This window comes from Vollenhovia emeryi, unplaced genomic scaffold (assembly GCF_000949405.1).
Source record: "Vollenhovia emeryi isolate VEMERY1.0 unplaced genomic scaffold, V.emery_V1.0 DF939153.1, whole genome shotgun sequence".
Taxonomy (NCBI): Eukaryota; Metazoa; Arthropoda; class Insecta; order Hymenoptera; family Formicidae; genus Vollenhovia; species Vollenhovia emeryi.
The window spans coordinates 1,500,893-1,527,040 of NW_011967213.1; the positions used below are offsets into that span (position 1 = coordinate 1,500,893).

The following is a 26,148-nucleotide window of genomic DNA, read 5'->3' on the forward strand; positions in this document are numbered from 1 at the left end:
CCCTGATATGTATACAAAACAAACTTTTTGTATGATCCGCGCATTTATGCTTTTATTTTTGTTAGGGAAAGGTTATATAGTTCTGTTTTATATAATTCCGCTGTCACGTGTTATTGTGAGTTTTTACCTTTATTAATAATTGGATGCTTACAAATTTATCACCATTCCATTGTAAATAAACCTACAAATGATTAATGGTAAAAAATGTATTCCCAATATCGAAGTATTACAAAGAAAAAGTTATTCAAAATTTATATCCTTTTTTTAAATAAGATGAATGGTTAAATACAGAATGCAAAAATGCAGGAAAAGTCAGTGTCAATATAGATTCAACGCTTTATTGATTATACGTATGGAGAAATAAGATATTGTTGATTAATTTGATTGTATGCATTCTATTATATAATATAATGAGGATGTGCCATTGTGCTAAAAAATATATATAACTAAACTTATCTGTAAATAATTGTGTGTAATTCTGTGTGTACAAATAATTTAAATAATTCCTTTGAAGATATGCCGTTACTGACATTCTGGTCATTAAAAGTTTCTTTTGTTTTACAAATGTCGGTTACACCTTTGTTAGACTTAGTTGAATTAATCCTTTTCTGATTGTATAACTAAGACCAAGATAAAGATAAACATAGTCGGTAAACTAATGTTAAGGTTAATAAATATTTACCAAACTAGCAATAAGTCGGAAAGCTTTTCGCGCAAAATCAATCTACAGCTAAATTAATACTCAGAAAAAAGATCGTGAGAAGCTGATTACAATCAACTTTGTTTCAAGTTTGAAATATTAAAAAAATATTATATAATATAATTGCGAAAGAGAGAATACAAAGAGATCATTTATCGATTCGGAATATGCGAATAAATTGTTAAGTTAGTAAAATATATTGCAATATAATCTCATATTATTTTAATACATTTTAATTTTAACATTGATTTTATCCATCAGTAAAATCAAGAAAAACGTTACGTTTACTTGATTATTACATTTCTCAGTATTATTTTTCCACAGAACAATTTCTAATTTATTAAAAATAAACTGATTATTTTTCCATTTAATTGCTAGTTTAAATAATACCAATAATATAATAAACATCATATTAAATAAATCTACAAAGAAAATATTCGAATGTTTTCCAAGTACATTCCAAAATATTACTGATGTATTCAAAGATTCAATCTATATACAAGGCATGAAAAGAGCGCAATCGCCGGAATTTCGTCCCGAATACCAGGATATAAATAATACGATGGTTCCGCTCGAAGCAGACTGTGCTCTTTTCTTCAATCTTTTGTAAAAGGGCAATAGTGAAAGGGCAATGTTGAAAATCCACATCTGTTGGAATGCATTCAATTCTACTTTCAATTTCTCAAAAAATATAAGAACCATTCAGAAAGACATAGAAAAAAAGAATATAAAATATGCAAATAATTTCCACCTTTTAACTTTATTCTTAAAACGTCATTACCTCTTTTAAATTCTACATACAATTATCCTAATATATTTAAACATATGTTAAATTAAATTATTTTATGTATTTTAGTATTAAAATAAGAAAATAAATAGATAAGAGAGAGAGAACTGATGAAAACATGTAAGTATTGGAAGTAGTAGAAAGCAAAACATTTTGGTATTATATTTCTAATTTCCATGAAGATACAGTATAAACTTGATTACATTTTAATATACTGAGAAAATCAAATCTTTCTAGAAATTTAATTAATATGTAATCGTGCATTTGCGTCATTACATCTTTGTATCTTCAATTCGTGTTATTACGATAATATAACAGCAGCTAATTAATAATAAGCAGCAGTACTACGATCAACATGATAATTACGGTCAGTATATTTCGCTCGTTAAAAAATTGAAGTTTGCTGATGGAAACTTGGATTTTTAACGAGTTTGCTTTCTTTATATGTATAACATTTAGATATCTGTAATTTATTTTTCTGCAACGTTGCAAATAGTGATTTGATTACGCTCTTACTTGTTGATATACTTACTGATTACTTTCTTAGTAAGACCCGGTTTCATCAAAGTTGCTTAAGTTTAAGTTTAGCTTAATTCATCCTGTGTCTCTTTCTAACTGTGCCCTTAGAAAGAGAAAAACTATGAATTAAACTAAGATCAAAGTTAAACGACGTTGGTTGCCTAAAACTGGGCCTAAGTAGAGATCTCAAGAATATATCGCGCTCAACATATATTTTAATCATCTTGCTGTTTAACATTTTGCTTCGTAATGCAGAACGTGTAATCTTACAAATTTTGGAACCATGAATAACATTTCAAGCAAATACAAAAAGGAGAATTCTTTAGTAATGTACAAATACAAATAATATTAAACAAAAATGAAATAATTAATATGTTGTATCCATATTACATTTTGCAATATTCATGACTCATGTTGCGATATTAAAACTACACTCAAAATCAATCTCATGCGTAGCTGTCATGTTGAACATAAATTAATATTTGCTTATATGTATAAATGTTGGTAATGATAAGCATGTAACAACATAATTATAGCTGTATTAAAATACAATTACGCTAAACACAATGCAATCATTCAGATCAATCGATCTAGATTGATTCTTTTTTCGTGCGTTGAATTCTTCGATTCATAATCAATACTCTTGTCGTTCTGATATTGATTTTTCTTACATAATGTTATTTTTCTTTGATCTGATAAATAAAATAATATTGAACTTACACTTTTTAGTGGAGATGCAATAACAAAATATAAAATATTTATAAGCGGATAATATTTTGGAAAAATGTAAGTTGCACAATGCAAACAAAATAGTACCATAAAAACAAAAAATTATTTTGTACCTAAGTATATGTTTTAAAATCGAACTTAATAAATTCATCTGCCAAATAATTTTTATAAAATTTATAAGGAAAATAATATTTAAATACAAGAGAAAATATGGCACTATTTCTTTAAACACTAGGTCACAGAATTATGTAAAATTTTTCTATCTCGTCATTATTTTTTATCACTCACATACAATCGTTATATCATTATATTATTTAATTTATTTTTTATTATTTATGAATTGTATTTCTTACGCATCTTGGATATAAAACATTAAAGTGTTAATAAATCGATCTTTGTTGAAATAAATGAGAAAGCATCAAATATGCATAAAAAAGAAGAGAAATTTTCAATCACTTACGAAAAAAATTTCTGAAAAATATAGTGAAAATGTAAAAATACCTAATTCATTCCAAATTATAAGATATAATAAAATTATAAATTTATTTCCAAATATGTGACTGTACAAATATGTATATAAATTTATAAATAATTATAAGACACATGTAAATGTTAAAACCAAATTAAAGATTAATGTTTTTATAATCAATAATCATTTTCCACATCACATTCTTTGAAATAATATACATTGTCACCATAATCTTTTACTCGTTTAATTGGAAACGACGTTTTATCTCCTTAAATCTGTCTTTGTAAGTGCTGTAAAATGAACTTTATCCTGCTTTCAATATTAATTTCCGGTAAGAAACGGTGACTTTAAAATATATTTACTTTTATTCCAAGTGACAAATGACTAGAATTCAATCTCTCCTATGAGAGACGATAGTTTCAATCCCTTCACAGGATTGCGTCGAGAAATTCGTAATATGATTGAGTACTTGAAGCGTACAGGTAAACATCATAACATGGAAATCAATATTCGCACGTGTAACAAGTTTATTAACAGCAACGCGGAATCTCTAATTCCCTAATCGTCAAGTTCCAAAATTTCCTAATTGTTCCAAATTCACATTAAAGAAATATTAATGTTTCAAAGTAATTTTCATATTCTTCCTTTGCCTATGAAAAGAACTGTTAGGCAAGAATATATATATAGATGACTATCAATATGCGAAATCAGACGAGAATTTCTTTATGTTGTTTCAGAAATAATTCAAGGATAGAACAGATCATTATAATGTAACTTTACTGCTTTTTCACAACAAACTTGCGTCTTGAATCTGGATCATAAATAATTCTATTTGTATTTTTGTAACTTTACATTTATACATTGAGTACATATTTATTTATTATATAACATATAATTATCTATATCTACTTTTTTTGTACATTTATACAAAACGTGTTTGAAAAATGAAAAGTCTAAATTCTTCAATAAAACATCGACTTTTCTCCCTGTTTGTTGTTTTAACAGTAAAAATTCTTAAATTATGCATGCTAAAATGACTCGAATACGAAGCTGCGCGTTGTTATCCTTTAAACATGCCGAGAATTCCAAGCTTTGTACCTACATGTTTGACATTAAGAAAATGTAAATGTTTGTCTGTCAAAATTAAATTGTAAGAAACAAATGCTTCTAATTATCATCAATTATAGAATAGAGCTCTACATGAAAGAGCTTTCATTCCTTGATGTTTCCAGATAATTTAAACAATAGAATAACGCGTACAGATATTTGCTACAAAAGACTTTAATTCGATCTAAATACAGATGCTATTAATAGCAGAATATTAAAATCAGAATGCAGAGTTAAAAATACGAACATATCTACCTCAGTCTTAATTATTATAATACTATAAAGTATAACTTATATATATGTATAGTATATTAGTATAATATTATATAAATTAAAAGAATATTCCAAAATTATTTTAAAAGAATAGGATACTTGAACCAATATTAAGGCATAAATATAAATATTTTTTATAGGAAACATTTACTGTAAAGAAAATATATTTCATCACGTATAATTTTACTCACGCGAAGGAAAATCTAGAATATCTTTCACCGTAAATCTATCTTCAGATAAACGTTTCTGAAAACATTTTATATTTTTGTCGCATGGATTATAACGACGCCTCTAATTTATCGGGCGATATCGTCAGACATATGTCGCAATTTCCCGCCTCTCTATACACCCACTGATAGCGATATCAATGGCCGCGCAAAAAGCAGATTCCGCGCGATTCACGATATGTCGATAACACACACCAAGTAGCGATTATAAACAGCGAGCAGCAGGAAGCGGCAATGCACACACGTCGATCCGTAAAGATGAATGGTGGCAGTTGGTTATGTAAGCCGTGGGGAGTATTTATACGTCGGTCCAAAATAGTCGACAAACCGCATTCGAAGGTGGCACGTTTCTCTGATAGCATATGGTTGTCGACACACTTTTTATCAAAGCAACAATATCGAATCATAATTTTAAAAAACTCATGTTTGATGAATTAAGGGACGCTGATACGATATTTAAATACCCTACCCATTTCCTTTAAAGAAATCGACGACGATTTATTGTACATTTTGATATTCATATTATGTATTATTTCATATTTACTAATTGTAGAACGATTGATATTTCTTTTTAGCTAAGGCGCGGGTTCTGTTTAATTTTATTCCAAACCGATTGATAAATATGCTCTTTTTAACTTTTTCCATATATTGCAGTAACGCCTTTAAGGAATCGCATAAACAGGTGCAAACTATTTCCAGATTTGTTGATGTTTCGGATTACATATGCTTGCCTTGATGCTCTATTCGTGTGAATAGCATACATGGTCGATCGCGGGGAACCCAATATTTCAATGTTTACTTATCGAGATTTATGACAACACATGTGGGAAGAAACACTCTTCTAACTGATACCGCGAGTGTTATCCCGAATTCCAAGGCTCCACAACTTCAACAGTAATGAATCCAGCGAAAAGTTTTAATTAAAAAAAAAAGAACATCTGCACCTTTATATTTTCTGACAACGTGCAAGTCATGTGAAATTTCGTGATCAATTAATACTAAAATTCTGTTTTAGTAATACCGTTTCACATGTTGAATTTTCCAAAATTATGATAAAAGCACAATAATTGTATATTATTCAGTTATTCAGTAAACTAATTTAATGTGTGTGTAAATATATATAATAATGTTGTACATGCGAATTGTCATAATAAATCATGCATGTGCATTGAGCACTTAGCGGTATCAGTTAAGTGGAAGATATAGCCGTATATGTACAAACGTGTGAACATTACCTAAGTGGTTAAAAGCTTTACAGCAAAGGAAACATTATATAATAGATCCCAAAGAGCAGTTTGCTAAACTTATAATTTTGATACACATAATTGTTGTTTTAATATGTAGATATTCTTTGATAAAGCAAATATTTGATTATGTTTAATCTTTCTCTTTTTATCTTTAAAAATGAAAAATTAATCCCCCCCCCCATTCTCTTTATATCTTTACTTACAATTAATTATGATTATCTTAGAAATTAATCTTCTAACATTGACAAAAATTTTAACTATTACGTATATCTGCAAAATTGATTAATGGCTAAATTAATTTTAGCAAAAAACACAATAATAAACATTATAAAGACTTCAGGGAAAACTCAAATATACTTTTTAATTTTTAACATATCATTTTTTAATATAAAAGTACATGAAAGAAGAAAAATATTTTAATTAATGTGCGACGAATTAAAATTCTTTATGATACAGAGCTATCATTATGCTTTACATATATTATAATATACAATATAAATTTCGAAACAAAACGACACGATATAAAATAACATGTCTCCTCGTGTAAGACAAGCGGCACGAAAACAACTTATATCTCCAATAGCATACGGATTAGTTTTATACGTGTACAACATCAATGTGCAATTTGGAACCGAGGTTCTCTAGGAAGGGAACTTACCGGGATTTGATTGAGATTGATGTCTGATTTCTCCCTGTTGGGGCAATTTGCAGCGTAACCGGGCTCCTGGTTGAATCGCCTGCCAAACTTCAAGAGATTCCTCATGATCATGGTGTTCATCACAATGATAAGTACGAGCGGCACGATCAGACTCGCTATACTGTCGATAATGCTAATGATCTGCATAGTCTCCAGGTACTCGATCTTCAGTTCGCATACCTCGTCGCCGCCCTGGTTCTTCACAACCCCAGCGGTGACGAAGGAGTATGAATGGCTAACCAAGGCGAGAATTGTTAACACCAGAATGATCGTCTTTGCACGCGCTACGGTACACATATGCGGCCGATGTAGCGGATATTGAACGGCGATGAATCTCTCGACGGTGAAGGCGACGATCAGCCAAACGCTGAGTGAACTACAAACTGCGCTGACGTACACCAGAGTTTCACACCAGCCATTATTGTTGAAGACTTTCCATCCAATTGTACTGTTAAGCCACACGAGAAGCAGAGACATGAGGAAGCTAAAGTCGGTGGTGGCTAACGCCGCCAAATAGTAACTGGAGCTACGTAGCTTTAGATGCGTCTTAAGAAAAACCACGCACGACAACAGGTTGCCCACCAAACCCAGCAAGATGATAGACGGTATATAGTATATATGGCAAAAATCTAGGAGAAAGTAGAGCGAGGTACAAAAGCTGTCCGATTCCTCATCTAGCTCGAAAATCGTCTCGAAGCTGTGATTTTGATAATCGTAGAAGGTTTGATTCGACCAGGCTGTCGGTGATGCCGATCTTCGAAGTCGCGACAGGCCGTCGATCGTCGTCGGTATCTGATGACATCCCAAAGTTTTACTCGACAGTTTTTGAAACACGAACATGATTGCTCTCGGTCCAGAGATTATATTGACAGAAATCTTCCCTCGATGCTTGTTGCTTCAGGAAACTGTTCAGTCCGCGCACTCGGTCACGATGTACAAAAGGCATCAGCGAAAAATGCAATATTATTGGCTATTCTCCAGACTCGTTATCGTGACGTCGTTGATATAAACCAGACCGGTATGGATCACAGTGTTGTATGGAATGCTCGAATCGGATGCAACAGGCGAAATGATAGTCTAACGGGAATTCCCAGTTCTTCCTCGGAACGCATAATTCACGTTGAAAACCTGTTGGATAAGGGCGCATGTACTACGCATCTCATGAAAACTTGTCAAAGTCATTAATAATACCGTTGACTCAAACGACAGTATTCTGCACAGAATCGCGTCAAGTCGTGCATGATGAATATCATAACAAATTGTTCGACAGAGATTACCTGCTCTTTCTTCAATGTCACACGAAAATCAGTTAGCGGTAAGTAGCAAAGGATCAATGAAGTTTCTCTAAATTTATAGGTAATTAATAGATTACAATAATATTATGACGTTATGGACAGACTGAGAATTGTTTAGACGTGTGATTCGCGTCAAAGTCTAGTATAGATCTCACTAGACTAGTTAATATTTAATTAAACTGTTGAAAAAAGATTCATAATTAAACTAAAAGACTATTTAATCTAACACATTCGATTGCAACGCGGTCGCATTCCGCTACGGACAAACGCGTAATGGTTGGAAGTTTTCCAACGTTGCAGACACCGTCGGTTGAGCGCAGGATTGCGTTTAACTGTTCGGACATTCGTTTTCGTTCAATGAATATTTTTTTCTGTCTGTACGTCCATTTGGGTGACATAATGGTCATTTACGTTTTATAAGTTTCATTACATTGAATTTAATCACATTCGCAGCAGCACGCAATTGAACAATGCAGTTTCACGCGCGTGCATCTCGCTCGATAGATTCAATTTGCGTTTAACCGCATATTTGTTCGCTATTTAACTTATTTTTCGAATTCCGCAATAATTCATTCATATTCATTTTGTTTCATCAAAGCGTGCGCTAATTCAATCTTGTGAAAATTGCGGATCCATTATATATTTACGCCAGTAATTAAGCTCAATATAATACTTTAAGTTATTCAATCGTGTCTTAATGCTGGCGCTTTGATGGTAAAATATAATTTTAATATTGGTTAATTTTGTATCCGTATTAATTCCATGTTAAAAGCTGAACAAGATGTAAGTTCACCGAATGACTCGCAATTCGAGTATATAGCATCAAAAGCAATTATTGAAATGGATCTAAATGCGAACGGATGATTATTTATGCGCGCAAAATTTCACATAATATATTTTTCTAATAGAACCTTTATGCATTCCTCCTAACGTGCCGTATTAATAAGAGGAGAAGCGCGTCGTTGGTTCTTAGCCGCCGTTCAATACAATTCCACGCGTTTTCATTAACACGGAAAAAGAGAATGCGTCGCATTAACAGTACACTTAATAGCTTTCCATAATTGATTTCTTAATTGAATTGTCTATTTTTCTCTACTTACGCGCGCGATTGATTGTAAATCGATACGCTTTAAACGCTGTTCTTGCAGCGTGTAATATATTTGATCGCGAGATAAACGCGGAAGTGTGGTAGAGTTGATAAACAGCGTGCACGTTTCCGCAAGAATGCAATTTTATTATATACCTCACTTCGTTACTCGTTCAGCCTTGACTCGAATAGATTCCGAATCTCTAGTATACAGTTTGACTCGACGATTGTAATTTACGAGGATTCAACAATTCTACCGCCTCCAGATGTCACGCATAGTGAAAAGACGCAGTGGTATTGATTTATATTCGCACTGTTACACCTTTTAACATAGTTGTTAAATATTAAATTCTCATATAAATATATATTTTTATCTCTTGAGTTTGTCAGATTATATTACTATTGTGTTATCGAGCTATTATTAAAGTCGTACTACGTTAACTTACCACTTAATTTAATTGTATAATCACTAATTCACATGATATCATTTAACACAGACAGTATACTCTCTTAATAACTCTTGAATAGAAAATATATTCTTTGTAATTTTAAACGAAGCAGATATCAGCGGCACTTTTAATGTTATATGCCACAGGGAATAAGACCTTTCGTATTATCCGATTTTCTATACCCACTTTTATCATTAATTCTGGCTTTTCCTATCTTCCCATTCGTCACACGCGTAGAAAATTCACACAGACGGAGATTGAGGATGTAATATATCTTCCTGATGTAGCGGTGCTGCACAGCATTATCGCTGACATTCAAGGATCTCACCGTCACTTTATCTGGCGATATTTTTTCATAATTTGGTTGAAATCCCACAAAAGGCTTTCTCGTTCCTCTCTGTCGATCCTTAATCCCTCTAATCGCTGAAACTCCGATTTCTTTTTCCTGATACTAAAATTGTACGTTCTATCAAAATCTCATTAAAAGATTTCCGATCTTCAAATTTTCTCGTTACTTTGATCGTGACTGGAAAATACAATATGCCCTGTGATTTTCGTTTAGATTAAAGGAGGATCGCAAAAAACGCTCGGAAATGTACGCGTCATTTGTCACTGGGAATTTTCTGCCGCTTTTATCGATACAATAGTCGAACTATCAAGTTTATTTAAAGCCTCAATTAAAAGACCTAAATTTTGGAACAATCCGACAAAAATTGCGCAGAGTTTGCATTTTTTTTTAAATTTATCTCACGGAATATTTAAAAACCTTTTGATTACTCCGTCCCATCGGTAATTAAGCTTTTATATGGAATGAGCGCTCCAGCGAGAGAGGCTCCGAGTTTTTAAACACGATCCACCGAACGTCACGCGGAAGGTATATTGTGCAATTTTTATGATTAATTAAAACCGTCAAACGTAGGAAAATGTACGCGTCGTGCGTTCAGAAACGTCGTCGGGTAAACTGGGGGAGCGGACCACGGTGCGAATACATCTGTGCCAGCCGAAAAGTTTCGCCGCATGCGCTTTGTAGAGATCCTGCCGGCGTCTCGACGGACGCCGCTGACATCGACGTCGCCAGCATCGTTGGGGTTCACGTTATACGTCTCACGGTTTCGAGGGAATGATTGCGAGGGAAGGGCGTATTGTGCTCTTTAACTTTAGATAGGTTGATAGAAAATCACCGTCGCATCTTTAATTTGAAAGAGACTGCAAAGTTTTCGTAAAGACGAAAAGGAAATTATGGGGTGATTTTCGATATGCGAAGGAATTTAAAATTGATGTAAGAAGAGAAAATGTTTTTATAAGTTAAAAACATGAAAAACATCTTATTTGAATATCGATTCGAGATAAATCGATTTTTCTTTTTATAAAGTCATAAAGGATTCCGCACCACGATCTACGTGAAATTTTCTGACGTCTCTATTGTACAAGAAGTCGAAAATGACCTGAATAAATTGTTGAAAACTTCAATAGGTTTTGTACTATAAACCGATAAAATTCCATCGAATTTTAAGACTAATAGTAGATAATATTCATTTTAATTTAATGGAATTTTAATCTATAATCACGTTAGGTTTACTAAAATATTTAATATTAAAATTTCTTAAGTGAGAAAAATATTGTTTTCTATATCACAATTTCTTGCTCAAATTAGATATTGCAGGAATTGAAATCAAATCAGATCGCTGTATTTTTCATGTAACTGATAAATTTTAACTTTCTTACTACGATGAACTTTGACACATCGTCATTCTAATCGGTTCTATATGAATGTATTATATAATACAATAAGTTTAAATATAATACGTTTATCAAACATTGAATATATCTAACAATGCAGAAGTTATTATTATTGCATTAGTAAACGTTAGAAAATGCTCAATTTTTTTACAAACTTGAGAACTGATTGAATCTATTTCGCTGGCAACGTCAAATAAATTTTGAGATTTATAAATGACAGATATTCAATAATTAACGAATCTTCTTTTAGAAAGGAAGAGAACACACAAATGTTTGTGTCACCCGATTTTATCGACTAATCCTCACACCGGAAATAAAATTACTCGTGGAAACGACAACCTCTTCATATTCCAATTTTTGAACTCCACGAAAACAAAGTCTCAAGGCATACTTGTCTATCATAATTTTATCAGTTTTAAAAAGGTTTCAGCAGTCTAACATTATAAGTGTTATTAAAAAAATTAAGAAAAATGTAAAAATACGCTATTTTAATATCGCTGGGTTTTAAAGGGTAATATTTTAATCAATATGTTTGTTTAACGTGTTTACGTAACTTTATTTAGCTGGCACGATTTCAATCATCTTTGCAATCAACCCTCACTACGTTACTTTTCTAATTTGATGGCTTCGTTAGTAATGTAATTTTAGTGCTACGCTGTTGAGCAACAACAGTTAGCTAGCTTCTGTATGTGCCGCAAACTACATTTAATCAATATAAATTATATTATATGTAATACGTTTAATAAAAAGATTAATATATAATTAAATTTGTACGAGTAGTGTGTAAAAAAAGAAAGCACTTTCGGTTTTATACCTTACAAAAAATGGCTTTAAATAAAAATGTGTAATAGCAAAATACATATACATTTTATATCTGATTTGCGTGATTATGTGAGATATAATAATATGATATTATGTTATTTCACTTTCTGCACAATTTACCGCAATGCAGAAATAGATACGACTTTACACCAACTTTGTACATAACACAATTCAAACCGAATTTGGAACAGCTATAGCATAATAAACGTAGTATAAACTATTTGGCAGTTAGTGTGTTGCTGAGGATTCCTATTTCCGGATTATATCCCGCATTCAACATTTGATTTATGTAGACATTTGTCTCGGGATTAATGCTTTCGGTTTACAAATACTCTAGCTTGGCTTATATCGGCTTTAATTTTGACTAGTATCAGCAAAGACAATAACATATTAATATAACTTTCTCAGATATTAAACAACTTACAAATTTTATAATATTGTGATTTGATCTTTTTCATTTCTATGGAATAAAAATAGAGATTTTGACGGGAATAGTTATTAAATAATATCTGGACTTTTTCAGTGTTACAAAGTCCTAAAGCACACATGCACATGTTTGAAAGGTCAATTACAACCAAATAGCAAACCGTTTACGACAGTTATCACGTATGCATTGAATCCGAAGGCTATAACAATGGGCCAACTATATGGCGAATATGATTCCGATACACACGAATGGTAAGTAATATTTGCTACTATCAAATAGGAAATAGTCAAATGGTCAAATTATAGAATTTTAGGTTACCCTTCTAGTTAGCTATAATCATACTCTGCTTTATGTGCTAAGATCATAAATTTGCAAACTCTTGAACTTTTAAAATTTTTAAGATATACGACATCAAATAACATTTTTCACTTAAAACACAATTTTTTACTAAACTTTTAAATGTAAATTGTATGACATTGTAACCCACCATATTTATAATAGTAGCACTGAATAGGCAAATTTAATCTACATTTTATGCCAAAAGTGCAAAAAACTTCCTACTGAACTGATTTCCTTAATCTTTGACTAACTTTAATTTAAATACTCTTAATGTCTATTATATTATAATTGAAGTACTTTATATCTGCATTAATTCAAATATTGATTGAAACTTAACAAACTTAACAAAGATTAAATATTCATTTGCAGAACGTATTATTATACATACATTTGCATACAGATCTGTAACGCATAGCCACAGCTACTGCAGCATTTACGATCGATACTTTAACACAAAAACGTTAAACTTAAAATAAATATTTCATTTCTTGACTCTTTTTACATTTAAAACAATAGCTGAATATTTTAATTATTTCCAAATATCGTTAAACATGTAAAGTAAAAATTAAATTTGTCATAATTATTTAAATATAGAACATTTTTAAAAATTGAAAAAAATTTTGTATTTTTAAACTACTACAATACTTTTATGTGCATGTGTTTATACATATAGAAAAAGTTAATATATATTTTATACATACACGATTATATATTTATCATTAAGGTAAATACCTTACATATATAAAAACACACACACGCACAATTTACATTTATGTTTTAACAATTCATTTTCATCTCAATTAAAAGTAACAAAATATAAGTTAAATAAATGATCTGTTACATTTATTAGTAGAACCTTTTACAAGAGATAGCAGCCTTTGTTACACACACTAAAGCTTCGAGTTTATTGTCACGAATCAGACAAAATTTCTTAGTTGAAATCTTGTTTTATCCGTTTGTTCCCGTTTGAATCATTTCGAAAGAAGTTTATTACGATTCTCGTTTCCATTAAGTTTATTTAAAATAAAGAAGAGTAATAAAAAAGAAAAAAAATTATCGAGATATTACCGAGACCACAGTCTGCACGCTAATCGATACCGTTAGCATGCTTGGTTTTTGCTCGCTTTATATTTTAGAAAATTATATTATCGAAGTTTTTTCGTCAAGTTTGCAAAAAGAAAAATGAATCGTGAAATCCACAAGACGATAATAACTTAATCGTGAATTTTGATAACTTTTTTAGTACAAAATTTAATAAGCTATTTGCTAAAATACATTTATATACTCGTATAATAATCAATCTTCCTTTAATCATTAACTTAATAAATATATGTATAGAAATATTAAAGAGACAACTAGTTATGTGTTTATACCTATGTATGCATACATAACAATTTAGGCCTTTACTTATTAATATATAAAAGCCTGTAACACATCGATAAAGCAAGAAAATCTTTAAAATAGACGCAAAATTCGGAATATTAAATGCCTCGCACGTTCGATTTGTAGGACAGACGGAATATTGCCAACTTTAATACGAGCGGATATAGCAGCAGCGGATGGTGATAAACGTTGGTATATTTTTGATGGACCAGTCGATACAGTGTGGATCGAGAATTTGAACACTGTCCTGGACGACAATAAAAAGCTTTGTCTCACGTCGGGGGAAATAATGAAATTATTGCCGACTCAAACTATGATATTTGAAGTATCAGATCTGCGAGTAGCTTCACCAGCTACAGTTTCTAGGTAATGAAAAACTAGTTTAGTAAACTTTAAATAGTTTCTGTCGTTGTAGTATAAAAACAAATAATATCAATAATTTTCAACATTGCTACAAACATATCTTCTTGCCTTTAACATTTTCGTTTTAAGCGCTGAAATATGTCCTGTTAAAAACAACATAACTGCAAAGATTTTTATTTTCGTGAAATATTCAGATCATATAATGTTTTATTAAATTTATCTGTTCTGTTTTAAATTGATGGTAAAGCTTATAATGATTAATAACGACAATAAGAATTACTACAGCTTTTATTTTCCACGCGATTTAAATGTGAGCATATTAATTCTGATTACTAATGAGTACTAAAGAAATTGATAGAGAAAATCTGACAGAATAAAATAACCATTAATAACAAGATTATCAATAAAATGCGACGAGTAATTATACAAGTTAAGATAAACATACATTACATATTTCTATTTTAATATCAATATATTATAGATGTGGTATGGTGTATATGGAACCGGAAAATTTAGGTTTGCAACCTTTAATTGATTGCTGGATACGGTCATTACCAATGGTAAATCAACATTTCTGTTATAAAATGGTTGTGTAATAATATAGTACAAATAAATAAAAGACTTTAACTTAATTGTTTTAACATATAATAATTTTATTTAATTAAAATTGTATAAAATAAAATTTGTAATTTGAACTTTGAGTTAATTTGTAATAATGTTTGTAATTTAAATATTTTCCAATTCCTAAATCAATTATCTTCTCCTAGTAATAAATAAATAAAACAAATATAAATATATATTTTGCGTTTATTTGTAATTGAGTAATATTATTACAAAATTAATTTCATATCAAATGCATTTACGTAAAACAAATTTAGACAACTGTTTCTATAGACAATGAACGATTACATCGAAGAAATAACTGAATTAACAACTCAACTGGTACTTCCCGGTCTGAAAATTGTACGCGAGAGTTTACGAGAGATCGTAAGAACAGTAGATTCTGCCATTGTTCAGTCTTATATCAATTTAATGAACTGCAGAATTGGACCGATGGCCGGACGTGAAGGAAAAGCACTACCAAGTCTTGCTTTTCAAAGAACTATATGTAAGCCACATACAATTGAACTGTAACTCTTCGTACATGAATGTCGTTAAACATCATAAATTCATTAAACATCAAATTCAGAATAGTGTAAGCTTTAAGTCGCTCTAGGACATGCAATTGCCGCACTTGTGCTGCAAAGTCAAGTTAATAGTCCAATAAATCTGACTACGTACTATTGCAAGTACCATCAGTTTCTATTCATTAACTCAGTCTAGCAACTTGCAATATATATTAGAATCGGAATTAGAAATCGGAATCGGAAATCGAAACTAGTACCTCATTTCGCTTTACTGAAACTTCTAAATGAATTACTGAAAACGATGTAATGAATTATGCGCCATTAATTGTGTCACAAATTATTAACATTATGGAGAATGAGGATAATCAACTCGTTTTTACCATTTTTAGAAATTTAGTATTCTATTTCTACTTTTATAAATATAATATTATTTTAGTATTCTATTGGACACACTCACAAAATTGCTGAAAATGGTGCTATACACTTTATATTATAGCGGATTTGTTATCACCGTGGGCAGCTTTCGCCACAGTTTGGGGATTAGGTGCAACTTGCGATTACAAAAGCCGTTGCATATTCAGTGATTGGTTGAAAAAGATTCAAAAGGATGCCCAGCATAATATACCATTTCCAAAAGAAGGCCTCGTGTTCGATTATAGGTACAAATATAGAATAAGATAAGAAATATATAAAATAAATAGATTGAGAGTAACAGAATTTACTTTCATGCCAATGTACTTTCCCTAAAGATTATTTATTTAAGAACTCAGTTTACATAAGAATTAACATTATTCTTAAATAAAAAGAATTTTCACAAAAAAGGGAAAAGTAAAATTTGAAAACAGAGAAAATTGAAAACTAAAATCTTGAAATTTGTAGAAATAATTAAATAATACCTTTTGAGACACTTGTATATGTAAAAATCATAAATATAACAGATAAACTTTTTGTTAACACAAATGTTTTTCTTTTATATGAGACTGGAATATCTTTATTTACACGTAATATTTTAAATAATGAAAATTAACAAAACACGTATTTTGTGAAGAAAATGAAATATGTTGTACACACACACATGAAAGTAAACGTGTTGTTCATATAAAAGTAATAGAACAGAATATACTATTCAGATTACATGATGGTGGATTTACTAATCCAATCAAGGGTCAGGAGCCAATTCCACCGAAGTGGTACAAGTGGTTGGATGGAATTTCAACCATTAGAATAAAGCCGAAAACAAAATACATGGGTAAATTATAGATATTTCATCAGGCAAAGTTAATATTTATTTTTGTATTATATTATAGATGTAAATCATTTAAACTTACTTCTTTACGAAACGTATCATTAATTATCTCATTAATTATCTCATGTATAACAAACAAGTAGTATAGCAGACAAGCAGTAAGGGGAGCAGTTTCTTTAATGTTAGAAAATAGAATGTACAGAGAGGATGTATCAAGTTCTCCATGCTTTTCCTTTAGTAACATAAAATTTTACTCTAATTTGTCTTTTAAAAAATTTTAATTTTAAATTCTGTCATAAAAGTATTTAAAAAATTTCTTGTTTAAAAAGAATTAAATTTAAGTTAATCACAAACATTTTATTAATAACAAAAATTATGGAGATAAAAGACGACTATTAAAACAACACAATTCAAAGCATTAAGACGCATGAACTATTAAAAGCATTAATACATATAAAATATGAAATGTTATACGTGTATACATGTATAAAGTACGCAAAAGTTTCTTAATGCAGCATCAATAAAAATTATGTTTGTCTTATAATTATCGTATAATATTTTGTCTCACATGTTTCGAAATACAAGTACCATATTTAATTCAAGGCATTGTTAATTAAAAAAAACACTTTTTTAGATATCATAGTTCCAACTATGGACAACGTACGAAGCGCAGCGTTAATTGAATATCTCCTCATTAATGAGATAAATGTACTTTGTGTGGGAGAAACTGGAAGCGGTAAGACTTTAACGGTGTCAACAAAACTGTCACGTAATATGCCGAAGAAATACATTTGCGATTTTATGACGTTTTCGGCGCAAACTACGGCGTATCAGACTCAGGTATCTACAGCAGGAGACTAAATTACGTATTTTTCGAGCAGGAAATAAAATTAATATCTAATTTTGCGCAGGATTTAATTGATACGAAATTGGACAAGCGACGTAGAGGTATCTACGGGCCACCGATTCTAAAAAAGCAAATTTTCTTCATCGACGACTTCAATATGCCTGCATTAGATACATACGGCGCTCAACCACCAATTGAATTAATTCGCCAATTAATGGATTTTAGCGGTAAGTGAAATTAACAAGATTAAATAACTCGTAATAACGTTCTCAATTAACTGAACCGATATGAAAATCGTTTAAAAAATAATGAACTAAATGAGCACGTATGAGGAAATAGCACACGAATTAAATTATAAGTGAAATATAGAAAGATGATTGTAAATATATATATACATATACCTGCAATAAATTTATAAAAAATACAGGAAATTTATACTCTTTTCCAGATTTTGATTAAAAGAGCAAATTAGTAATATGTTATATTTTACAATTTATAAATAATTTCATATTTCTCTCATAAATTGTATGTACATATTGGGGGAATAAAAAACCAATGAAAGAGTTTTTCATGTCTGTGTCATAACTAAATATTTTTAATACTCGAGAGATTCGCGAGCTTTGTATTTCCAACTTCATTAAAATCTCCACTTAAATGATTTTTTCACAGTTAGATTGTTATAAAAAAACGAGAGCAGGTAAAATTAACTCTTAAATTGATAGAAACTTCTTTTGATCTTGCGAAAACTTTTGAGACAGCTTTACACTTAGAAGAAAATCAATGATCGTAAAAAAAATCATATACGACAGTAATGACTTTTTGTAGAGCATACATCTGGGAAAAGAGGGGATATTCATGTATATAAAAGTTTAACAGCATATAAAATAATAATTCTTAGCGCTATGAGATATTTGTTTTTTCTGATACATTGAGAATTCAACGAATTTTAATAGCTTGTTTCTGCGAGCATAATAGTCCCGAAGGCAATCATGCCATTTAAATTGATCTCCCATGTGAGCGGAATTCAATATTATGGAAATATGCATTCCAAACCAAATACACATATGGGAAATGTTAACATATTTCATTTGAGCTATGGAACGAATTATATAAACATAGAATTCTCCATAAGACAACTCTGATGGTACATTATTCGATTATCTCTACGATTGTAACATCATGGTTTTATTTTACTAATTGCAAGTCAAGCTTCAATAAATCAGGAAATTCTTAGGACCCTCATTTTTCATTAACATTTTGATTAAAACGCAAATTACGAAAAATGACACTCTGCTTATCTGGTAAAATATGACACGTCAATTAGCAATGAAAATTTAAGTCAAGATAAATTTTCTCCAGGGTGGTATGACAAAGCGGATATCGGATCCTTCAGACTGATCGAGGACGTGAATTTCGTAACAGCTATGGGACCCCCTGGAGGTGGAAGAAACCCAATAACTGCCAGACTTTTACGGCATTTCCATATTATTGCGTTTCCAGAGATGGAGGACGATGCAAAAGTGAGTTTGCACAGTATTTGTGAAACTGTACGTTAAATACGTTAACGCTTTCAATTATTCACATTTATCGACGATCTTTCAAAAGAGATCGGTCATGTTATTTTTGCCTAGGAATAAAAATGTGAAATTTTCGCTGAAATTATGATCTTGAGTAGAAAAAAGTTGTTTGATTGGATAAAATTTTTGCGCGAAATTTCAAACTGTAGATGTCAAATAAGAAACAAAAACAGTTCAGTGTCGGTTATAGGTATAATCTTGTAATTTTATATTGCATGCATTTTTTGAGTACAGAAAATATAAATTTGCGTTTGCAAATCCGTAGGGAAATGTGTGTATATGTACATATAAGCAAGGAGGGTAAAACGTATGCAACCTGTATGCAAAATGGACCACTCTCGTTAAATTGCACTTCCAGCTATAGGTGGGAAATGTGCTATTTATTAACATTACCTTTGCCATTTTGTCTTTCTTTCCCCTATATGTGCATAAGGATAGGGAAAGAAAGTAAAGATAAAAAGCTCTCTAAATTCCAACTAGCAACTTTAGATGTCATACAGTGTACATAAAATTTTAGACTTAATTATTTTATAAAGGCTTAATTGTTTTATATTTTATTAAAGGCTAATGTAACAATTGATATTAAAGGACGTCACATTCTTATCAAAGAAGTATTTCACTCACAAGTAAGGAAAGAAATCGATAACTGAAAATTATCAGTGTAAAATCAATTGTTAAAGAACAATATAACAGGTTTACGAAAAAATTTTAGAGTTGGAATTTTTGTTACATAATATTTAATAGAATTTGTACTTCTTATCGTGTCACTTGTACGTTGAAGAGTCGAAAGAAAATTTCCGACGACGCAACATCTTGTTACGTCCGGAACTGCATATACATGACGCGAATGTTTCCTTCCACTACGTCGTCAGGTTTTCTTCCATCAAATCGACATCCACACCCAGTCGCGTATAATCATGACTCGTGGCAAGACGGAACACCGTGGCACCGTAGCTCACACTGTTTGCCCTGTTCCTCCATACCCGTCGCAATTAGACGTCGTAAATCGTGACCATACCGTCTATAATTTATCATAATCACCTGCCCGGTTGATATAAATGGAGACCATAATCAACCCCACCGACTTTACGTACCCGCCAGACCTTTTGTGCGCGTTTCAACCAAGGTCGACGAGGCGAGTCCGCGTTTAAGTACCGTTGATTAAATATTCATGCCAAACATATTTATGCGAAGGATTTTGCTGGTTCTGATACATTTGGATGTTATCAGAAGTTAATTAATTAAATATTGAATCAAAAGTGACATCAATGTTATTATATGCAATAAATTGAAACAATGTGTAAATTTTAATTAAAAAATAGGGTGGTTCCCAATATTTTAATCTAAGCTGCCCCGGGTTTTTTTTTCCAGGCATTCCAGATTTTTTTCCTTCGCAAATTGTGCATTAAAGTTTGATATTAAAGTTAATCTTTGGTTAGGAAAACTCTCCTTTTGCATCTCTCTTTTTTATTTTTCAAATCAAATATTCTTATATTCCCAAATCACAAATCTAGTTAAAGTAAATTTGAATTAAATTGTGTTATATTTAGAAAAATATATCAACACTAAAATCTAATTTTAATTATTTAAGAAATTCATTTAAATAGAATGCTACATATTTAAGATTATTCTCTATGTATATTTATGAAAACTAAATATTAAATGTGTGAGTATGGGTCTTTATAATAATATATTTGAAATTAAAGATAAACTTATGGATCTAATTGATTTTACATTTAATTCACAGACGCATATCTTTAAAACAATTCTTGACTCCTGGCTGTCAAAAACACCAGAACTTTACAATCTACTGGACGATCTAGTGGACTCCACCTTAAAAGTTTTCACAATTATACGCAGCGAAATGCTCCCAATCCCCAACAAATCACACTACACCTTCAATCTTCGCGACCTGAGCAAAGCGTTCCAAGGCATCCTTATGGCAGATGCAAGAAAAATACTAGTTAGTATAATTTTTTTATATTGCCAAGTTAAAAATTAATTGTGCTATACTTAAATAAAGAATAATACGGCGCTTGTTGATAATAACGGACTTTTGGTACGATTGGAAAGAACTGTATAACAAGAGAATGCGTGTTCAAGTGATTACAATACGTGTATGGTCAGACAAACCTTTGACTCGGACACGTGCATGCATAACGTTTTTGGCATTGCACGAGCAATATCGTTATTATAAAATTGATGTAGAGTGGAAAAGGATAAATCTGACAAAGTGGAAAAAAACATTGTTCAAGTGGCGTTGTACGCGACAAAGCAGGTCATTCTATGTATAAAACGATGGATGTTGCTTCCATCGTTGCTTTCTATTGCTTTAAAAGAGAGATTATTTTAATCCGATTTAGTACTTTATTCATACTGTCGGCGTGAAATTGAATGCTTTGTGCGATTTATCACGAAGCAAAAATACATGTTTCCTGCGGAATTATATCTACCGGAAATCAACACGTCTTTTACTGCATTTTCATGCAATTCGTTAATTTCTGTAGAAACGTTTTATATGTTATATAAGGCTTGTGTCAGAGATTTGATTGATCTGTTTTTAAGGTTCGCGAAAAATTGCTTTTACTTTGGTATCATGAAAATACTCGAGTCTTCAGCGATCGCTTAATTAATGACGAGGACAAAAAATGGTTCGATCAACTCTTATTCAATATATTGAAGAAAAAATTCAATTGTGACGCTGACGATATTATCGGAAAAGAACCATTGTTTTATGGCGACTTTTGTGAGCCAGTGGGAGATTACGAACAGATAATAGATATCACAAAAGTAATTTACTATTCTTAAAAGTAAACTATTAATATATAATAATTTAATAACTAGTATTTAATGTAACATAATAGTTTATAAATAATACTTTCAATGATAATTTACAGTTTAAAATTTGCAATAATTAATAAATACATTTAGCACATTAAATAATAATAAATACGTAACATTTCTTCATTCTTTTAAATTTATAAATGGTTATTGCAACTGGATATTGTGATATAAATATTATAGTGTAAAATGCATATATACTTTAGAAATTAGATTTGTTGCATATTTTGTAAGAGAATAATTATAAATACAAGTGTCTAGCTTTATTAATCTTTTTTATGTGTTTACAGATGAGACGTATTTTACTCGATATTTTAAATAATTATAATGATTTAACAACATCGCCAATGCAGTTAGTACTGTTTGAAGATGCAATAAGTCATATTTGTAGAATCACACGGATACTTCGACAGCCTGGAGGAAATGCCTTACTGCTTGGAATGAATGGCTCAGGTATGCTATAATTACTAGATAATTATCTGCTTAAAATACTAAAATATTTAAATGTTTTGCAATTAATATCTTTACATTTTATATACATGTGTATGTTTCTTATGTATACATTTTTCTCTTATATATAAGAATTTATATTGTATCTGATTAAAAATTGAAATACAAAGCAGAATACATTTTTATTCCTATTAGGACGTCGAAGTCTGACAAGGCTTTCATCGCACATCAAGAAATACAATTGTTATGAGATTGAAATTGGCAGAGCTTATACGACTCACCACTGGCGAGATGACATCAAGAATATAATACTAAAAGCGGGGTTGCAGGATCAACCTATTGTCTTTTTGTTCTCTGACACGCAGGTAAAATACTGACCAGGAAACTTGAATATGCTGAAATAAAAAATTTTAACTTCCTAAAAGCCCTGTATTCAAACTTTTATTTGTATTTTCTAAACAAATGACACTGTATCTTTTAAGTGGATACTGATAATATTAAAGATATTTAGTACCTATCCATTTTTTAAATATTAGGAATCAACAAAATTTTATAAGCAATTGCAAGTTATATAAGAATTTCCAATAAATTTATTCGTAATATTATGGAAAACGTGTGACCGCGTTGATTCAAACAGCTAAAACGGATTAAAAATATATTTCTGAACTTCAGCTATGAATAAATAATAACATTCTATGTAATTTGTATTGCCCAAACTATATGAGCAAAGCATATATTTGTCAAAATCGAATTTTAGTTACTTTTTACTACAATTGTACATGCAAAACATTCTTAAAACGCATCTTGAAAGAAATGTTTTATAATTTTAACGAAAAATTTCTCAAAGCAGAAAATAGAATAGCTAAATTTGCAAATAACAAATATTATTAACAAATTTTTTAATAATATTATTATTGCAACAGTGATTTTTAATATCATTTAATGCTAACACACAGAATTCTTTATTCTTGTAATTATAATATAATGTTTTTATTATAATATCTTTTAATTCTAAATTATATAATTAAACTTATTATGATCGTGTCACAATTGATTATTGTAGTTTATTACAACACATTATTATTATGTATAATTATATGTTATGCATATACAAAACTTGTAACTTATAGTAATAAGTTTATTTCTTTATATTAACTTAAAAAAATTGCAAAATGAACGTTTTAAATACAAAATTATTTTATATTTTCTGGTCAAACTAAAGTATGATATTGATAATTATATGGTTTCGCGAATGATATATTAAAGGAATTATTGTTTATAATATGCTTATGTTACACTAATTATCACTTAATAGCGGCTTTATAATAACTGTGTATTTCAAACTGACACAAAATTCTGTTTTCATATATGTATAAATTATATCCGAGATATTTTACGAAATTATATGTTTGTCTAGATAAAGAATGACTCCATGCTGGAGGATTTAAACAACATCCTAAATAGTGGAGATGTTCCGCACATATATCAAGCTGATGAAGTAGACAAAATATATCAAGCAATGCGAGCGCCAGCGCATGAGGCTGGAGTACAGATCAATAGAAGCAACCTTTTCTCCGTTTATCTGAAGGCAGTCAGAAGCAACTTACACATTGTCACTACAATGAGGTACTTTTATATTTGAACGAATCTTTCAGGATTTTTCTTCATAAATTTAATAAATAATTTTTTAATGTATAAATAATCATGTCCATTTATCTTTAAAAAATCGCTAATTGCAATATACAAACGCTTCTGACAAAATAACAGGATTTATGGAAGTTTTTGTCGAAGTAGAAAAACATGACTTTCGCCAATAGCTTAAATGTTAGATATGAAATAATATCAAGTCACGCAAAACTAAATTACTGTTTGTCACGATATGGTTTGAACCTATGATAAAGATTTACCGTGAGATTTGTATGTTGTCAATATTGGTAGATAAAATAGAAAAATGGCAGGGAAGTCAATGAGGGAATAATAGATTATTGATCGACAAACTTAATTTCTTCGTATAGACAGTATTTCATTTGATATCTCACGGTCGATTTCTCACGGAATACGCAAACATGTCTCCATGATTGGAATTGCTAATTTTTCATTAAAGTATAATCATCTTCTTCTTCTGTCCTTCTTCTTCGACTTTCTATCAAAAATACCAAAATCACTTATTCTTTAAACTATATTTTTTATATTTTTGTATTTGCTTTCATATTTTGAAACAAAGAAAATAACACCAAAAGTTATATTAATCATTATTCATCAATTTGAAAAGAAGTAGTCTAATTAAACGTTTCGTTTTTCTGTCCTATTTTATTTAATAATAAGCTTACTAGGGTAATAATATTATATACATATAATTCTATGTACCTATACATATACATATATACGCGTATGAAACTCTAATAATTAAACAGTATGTATAACAAGATTTACTAAACTATAAGTATCTATAATAATATAGTCTTAAAGGATTTAACAAGTATTTTTCAACAAGCTGTTTAAGGAGATTTGCTGAACTGTATATCTAGAATATTAGGAAAATTAAATTCAAAGAAAGCATATTAAGTAAATAATTTATTACAGCAATGTAGGAAAGCACTAAAGCATATATACATATAAACTTATATATTATATAATTAATAGAAACAATTTAATTTACAAATTGATATAGAATATCTAATTTACTTTCCATGTTACTATTTGATTATAAAATTTAATTATAAAACATCTATAACTTATCTGTATGTCTCATTATAAATTTATATAATTAGATTAATATCACATTTCCAATATCCAGCCCGATTGGAGACATATTTCGCGCTCGCATCAGACAATTCCCGGCGCTAGTAAATTGCTGTACTATTGATTGGTTTTTCTCCTGGCCGGATGCCGCACTTCAGGTTTGTATAACACAATAAAGTGTGACACAAATAAAAAAATAGTCTGGCTCCGCAGTCTCTTTGTTATAAGTATTTTTAAACGAAAATATAAAAATCAATATTATCTATCACGAATATATCGATTACGTAATAGGCATGTATATTTTTTCAGAAATATTATTTAGTTAATGTAATTTTTTAATTTATAATTAACATGTTGATGTTTTTAGAAGTTTTTAAAAAGTTTTAATATTATACGGGAGACACATACTGCGTTGGCATTTTTTTAAATGTTTCGGTATTCAACATGCTCGTGAAAAAAATGCAAGGTACAAGTATGTTATTTATTTAACATGCGCTTTCATATTATGCCAAAGGTATTTTATAAATGGAACAAGTATATAAAATAATAAAACATGAAAATATCAAACTTCGCAAATTATATTCATATTTAAATTTTTATTCCATCGGTAGCACATTCTCCTGAGATATTAAATAAAAAATTAGTAATAGTGTCGGAA

General features: G+C 30.2%; 3 protein-coding genes across 4 annotated transcripts in view; 1 reads left to right on the forward strand and 2 right to left on the reverse strand.

Annotated features, from left to right (window-relative positions):
* LOC105565368 (thyrotropin-releasing hormone receptor-like) overlaps nucleotides 1-7,855 on the reverse strand; it is a 25,685-nt gene extending 17,830 nt beyond the window's left edge. Inside the window, exon 1 of one of the 2 annotated variants that reach the window (XM_012018497.1) lies at nucleotides 6,717-7,855. In XM_012018497.1, coding sequence (XP_011873887.1) covers nucleotides 6,717-7,595 — 879 coding nt within the window. In that variant the 5' untranslated portion in view covers nucleotides 7,596-7,855. The remainder of the gene's footprint in view (nucleotides 1-6,716) is intronic. The other variant, XM_012018498.1, reaches the window with a different exon arrangement.
* The window catches only part of LOC105565387 (dynein heavy chain 1, axonemal-like), an 80,300-nt gene that overhangs the window by 33,784 nt on the left and 20,368 nt on the right, over nucleotides 1-26,148 (forward strand). Inside the window, 15 exon segments of the mRNA XM_012018533.1 lie at nucleotides 12,672-12,826; nucleotides 14,424-14,663; nucleotides 15,142-15,224; nucleotides 15,553-15,744; nucleotides 16,284-16,446; nucleotides 16,918-17,036; nucleotides 17,668-17,873; nucleotides 17,945-18,107; nucleotides 19,240-19,400; nucleotides 21,205-21,420; nucleotides 22,023-22,247; nucleotides 22,589-22,751; nucleotides 22,944-23,113; nucleotides 24,166-24,374; nucleotides 25,546-25,648. Of these exon segments, the coding sequence (XP_011873923.1) occupies nucleotides 12,672-12,826; nucleotides 14,424-14,663; nucleotides 15,142-15,224; nucleotides 15,553-15,744; nucleotides 16,284-16,446; nucleotides 16,918-17,036; nucleotides 17,668-17,873; nucleotides 17,945-18,107; nucleotides 19,240-19,400; nucleotides 21,205-21,420; nucleotides 22,023-22,247; nucleotides 22,589-22,751; nucleotides 22,944-23,113; nucleotides 24,166-24,374; nucleotides 25,546-25,648 (2,568 nt within the window).
* LOC105565365 lies at nucleotides 9,699-10,415 on the reverse strand. Its single transcript, XM_012018495.1, has 2 exons — nucleotides 10,353-10,415; nucleotides 9,699-10,037 (listed from the first exon to the last, which is right to left on the reverse strand). The coding sequence occupies exons 1-2, from the start codon at nucleotides 10,371-10,373 to the stop codon at nucleotides 9,720-9,722; spliced, it is 339 nt and encodes a 112-aa protein (XP_011873885.1). The 5' UTR covers nucleotides 10,374-10,415; the 3' UTR covers nucleotides 9,699-9,719.

What these genes read in the sequence shown, in the direction of transcription:
- LOC105565365 (XM_012018495.1), bottom strand. Translation starts at nt 10,373, where the DNA reads ATGGGACGGAGTAATCAAAAG. An exon ending in TGGGACGGAGTAATCAAAAG is followed by an intron (nt 10,038 to 10,352) that starts GTTTTTAAATAT and finishes GTACAATTTTAG; the next exon opens with TATCAGGAAAAAGAAATCGG.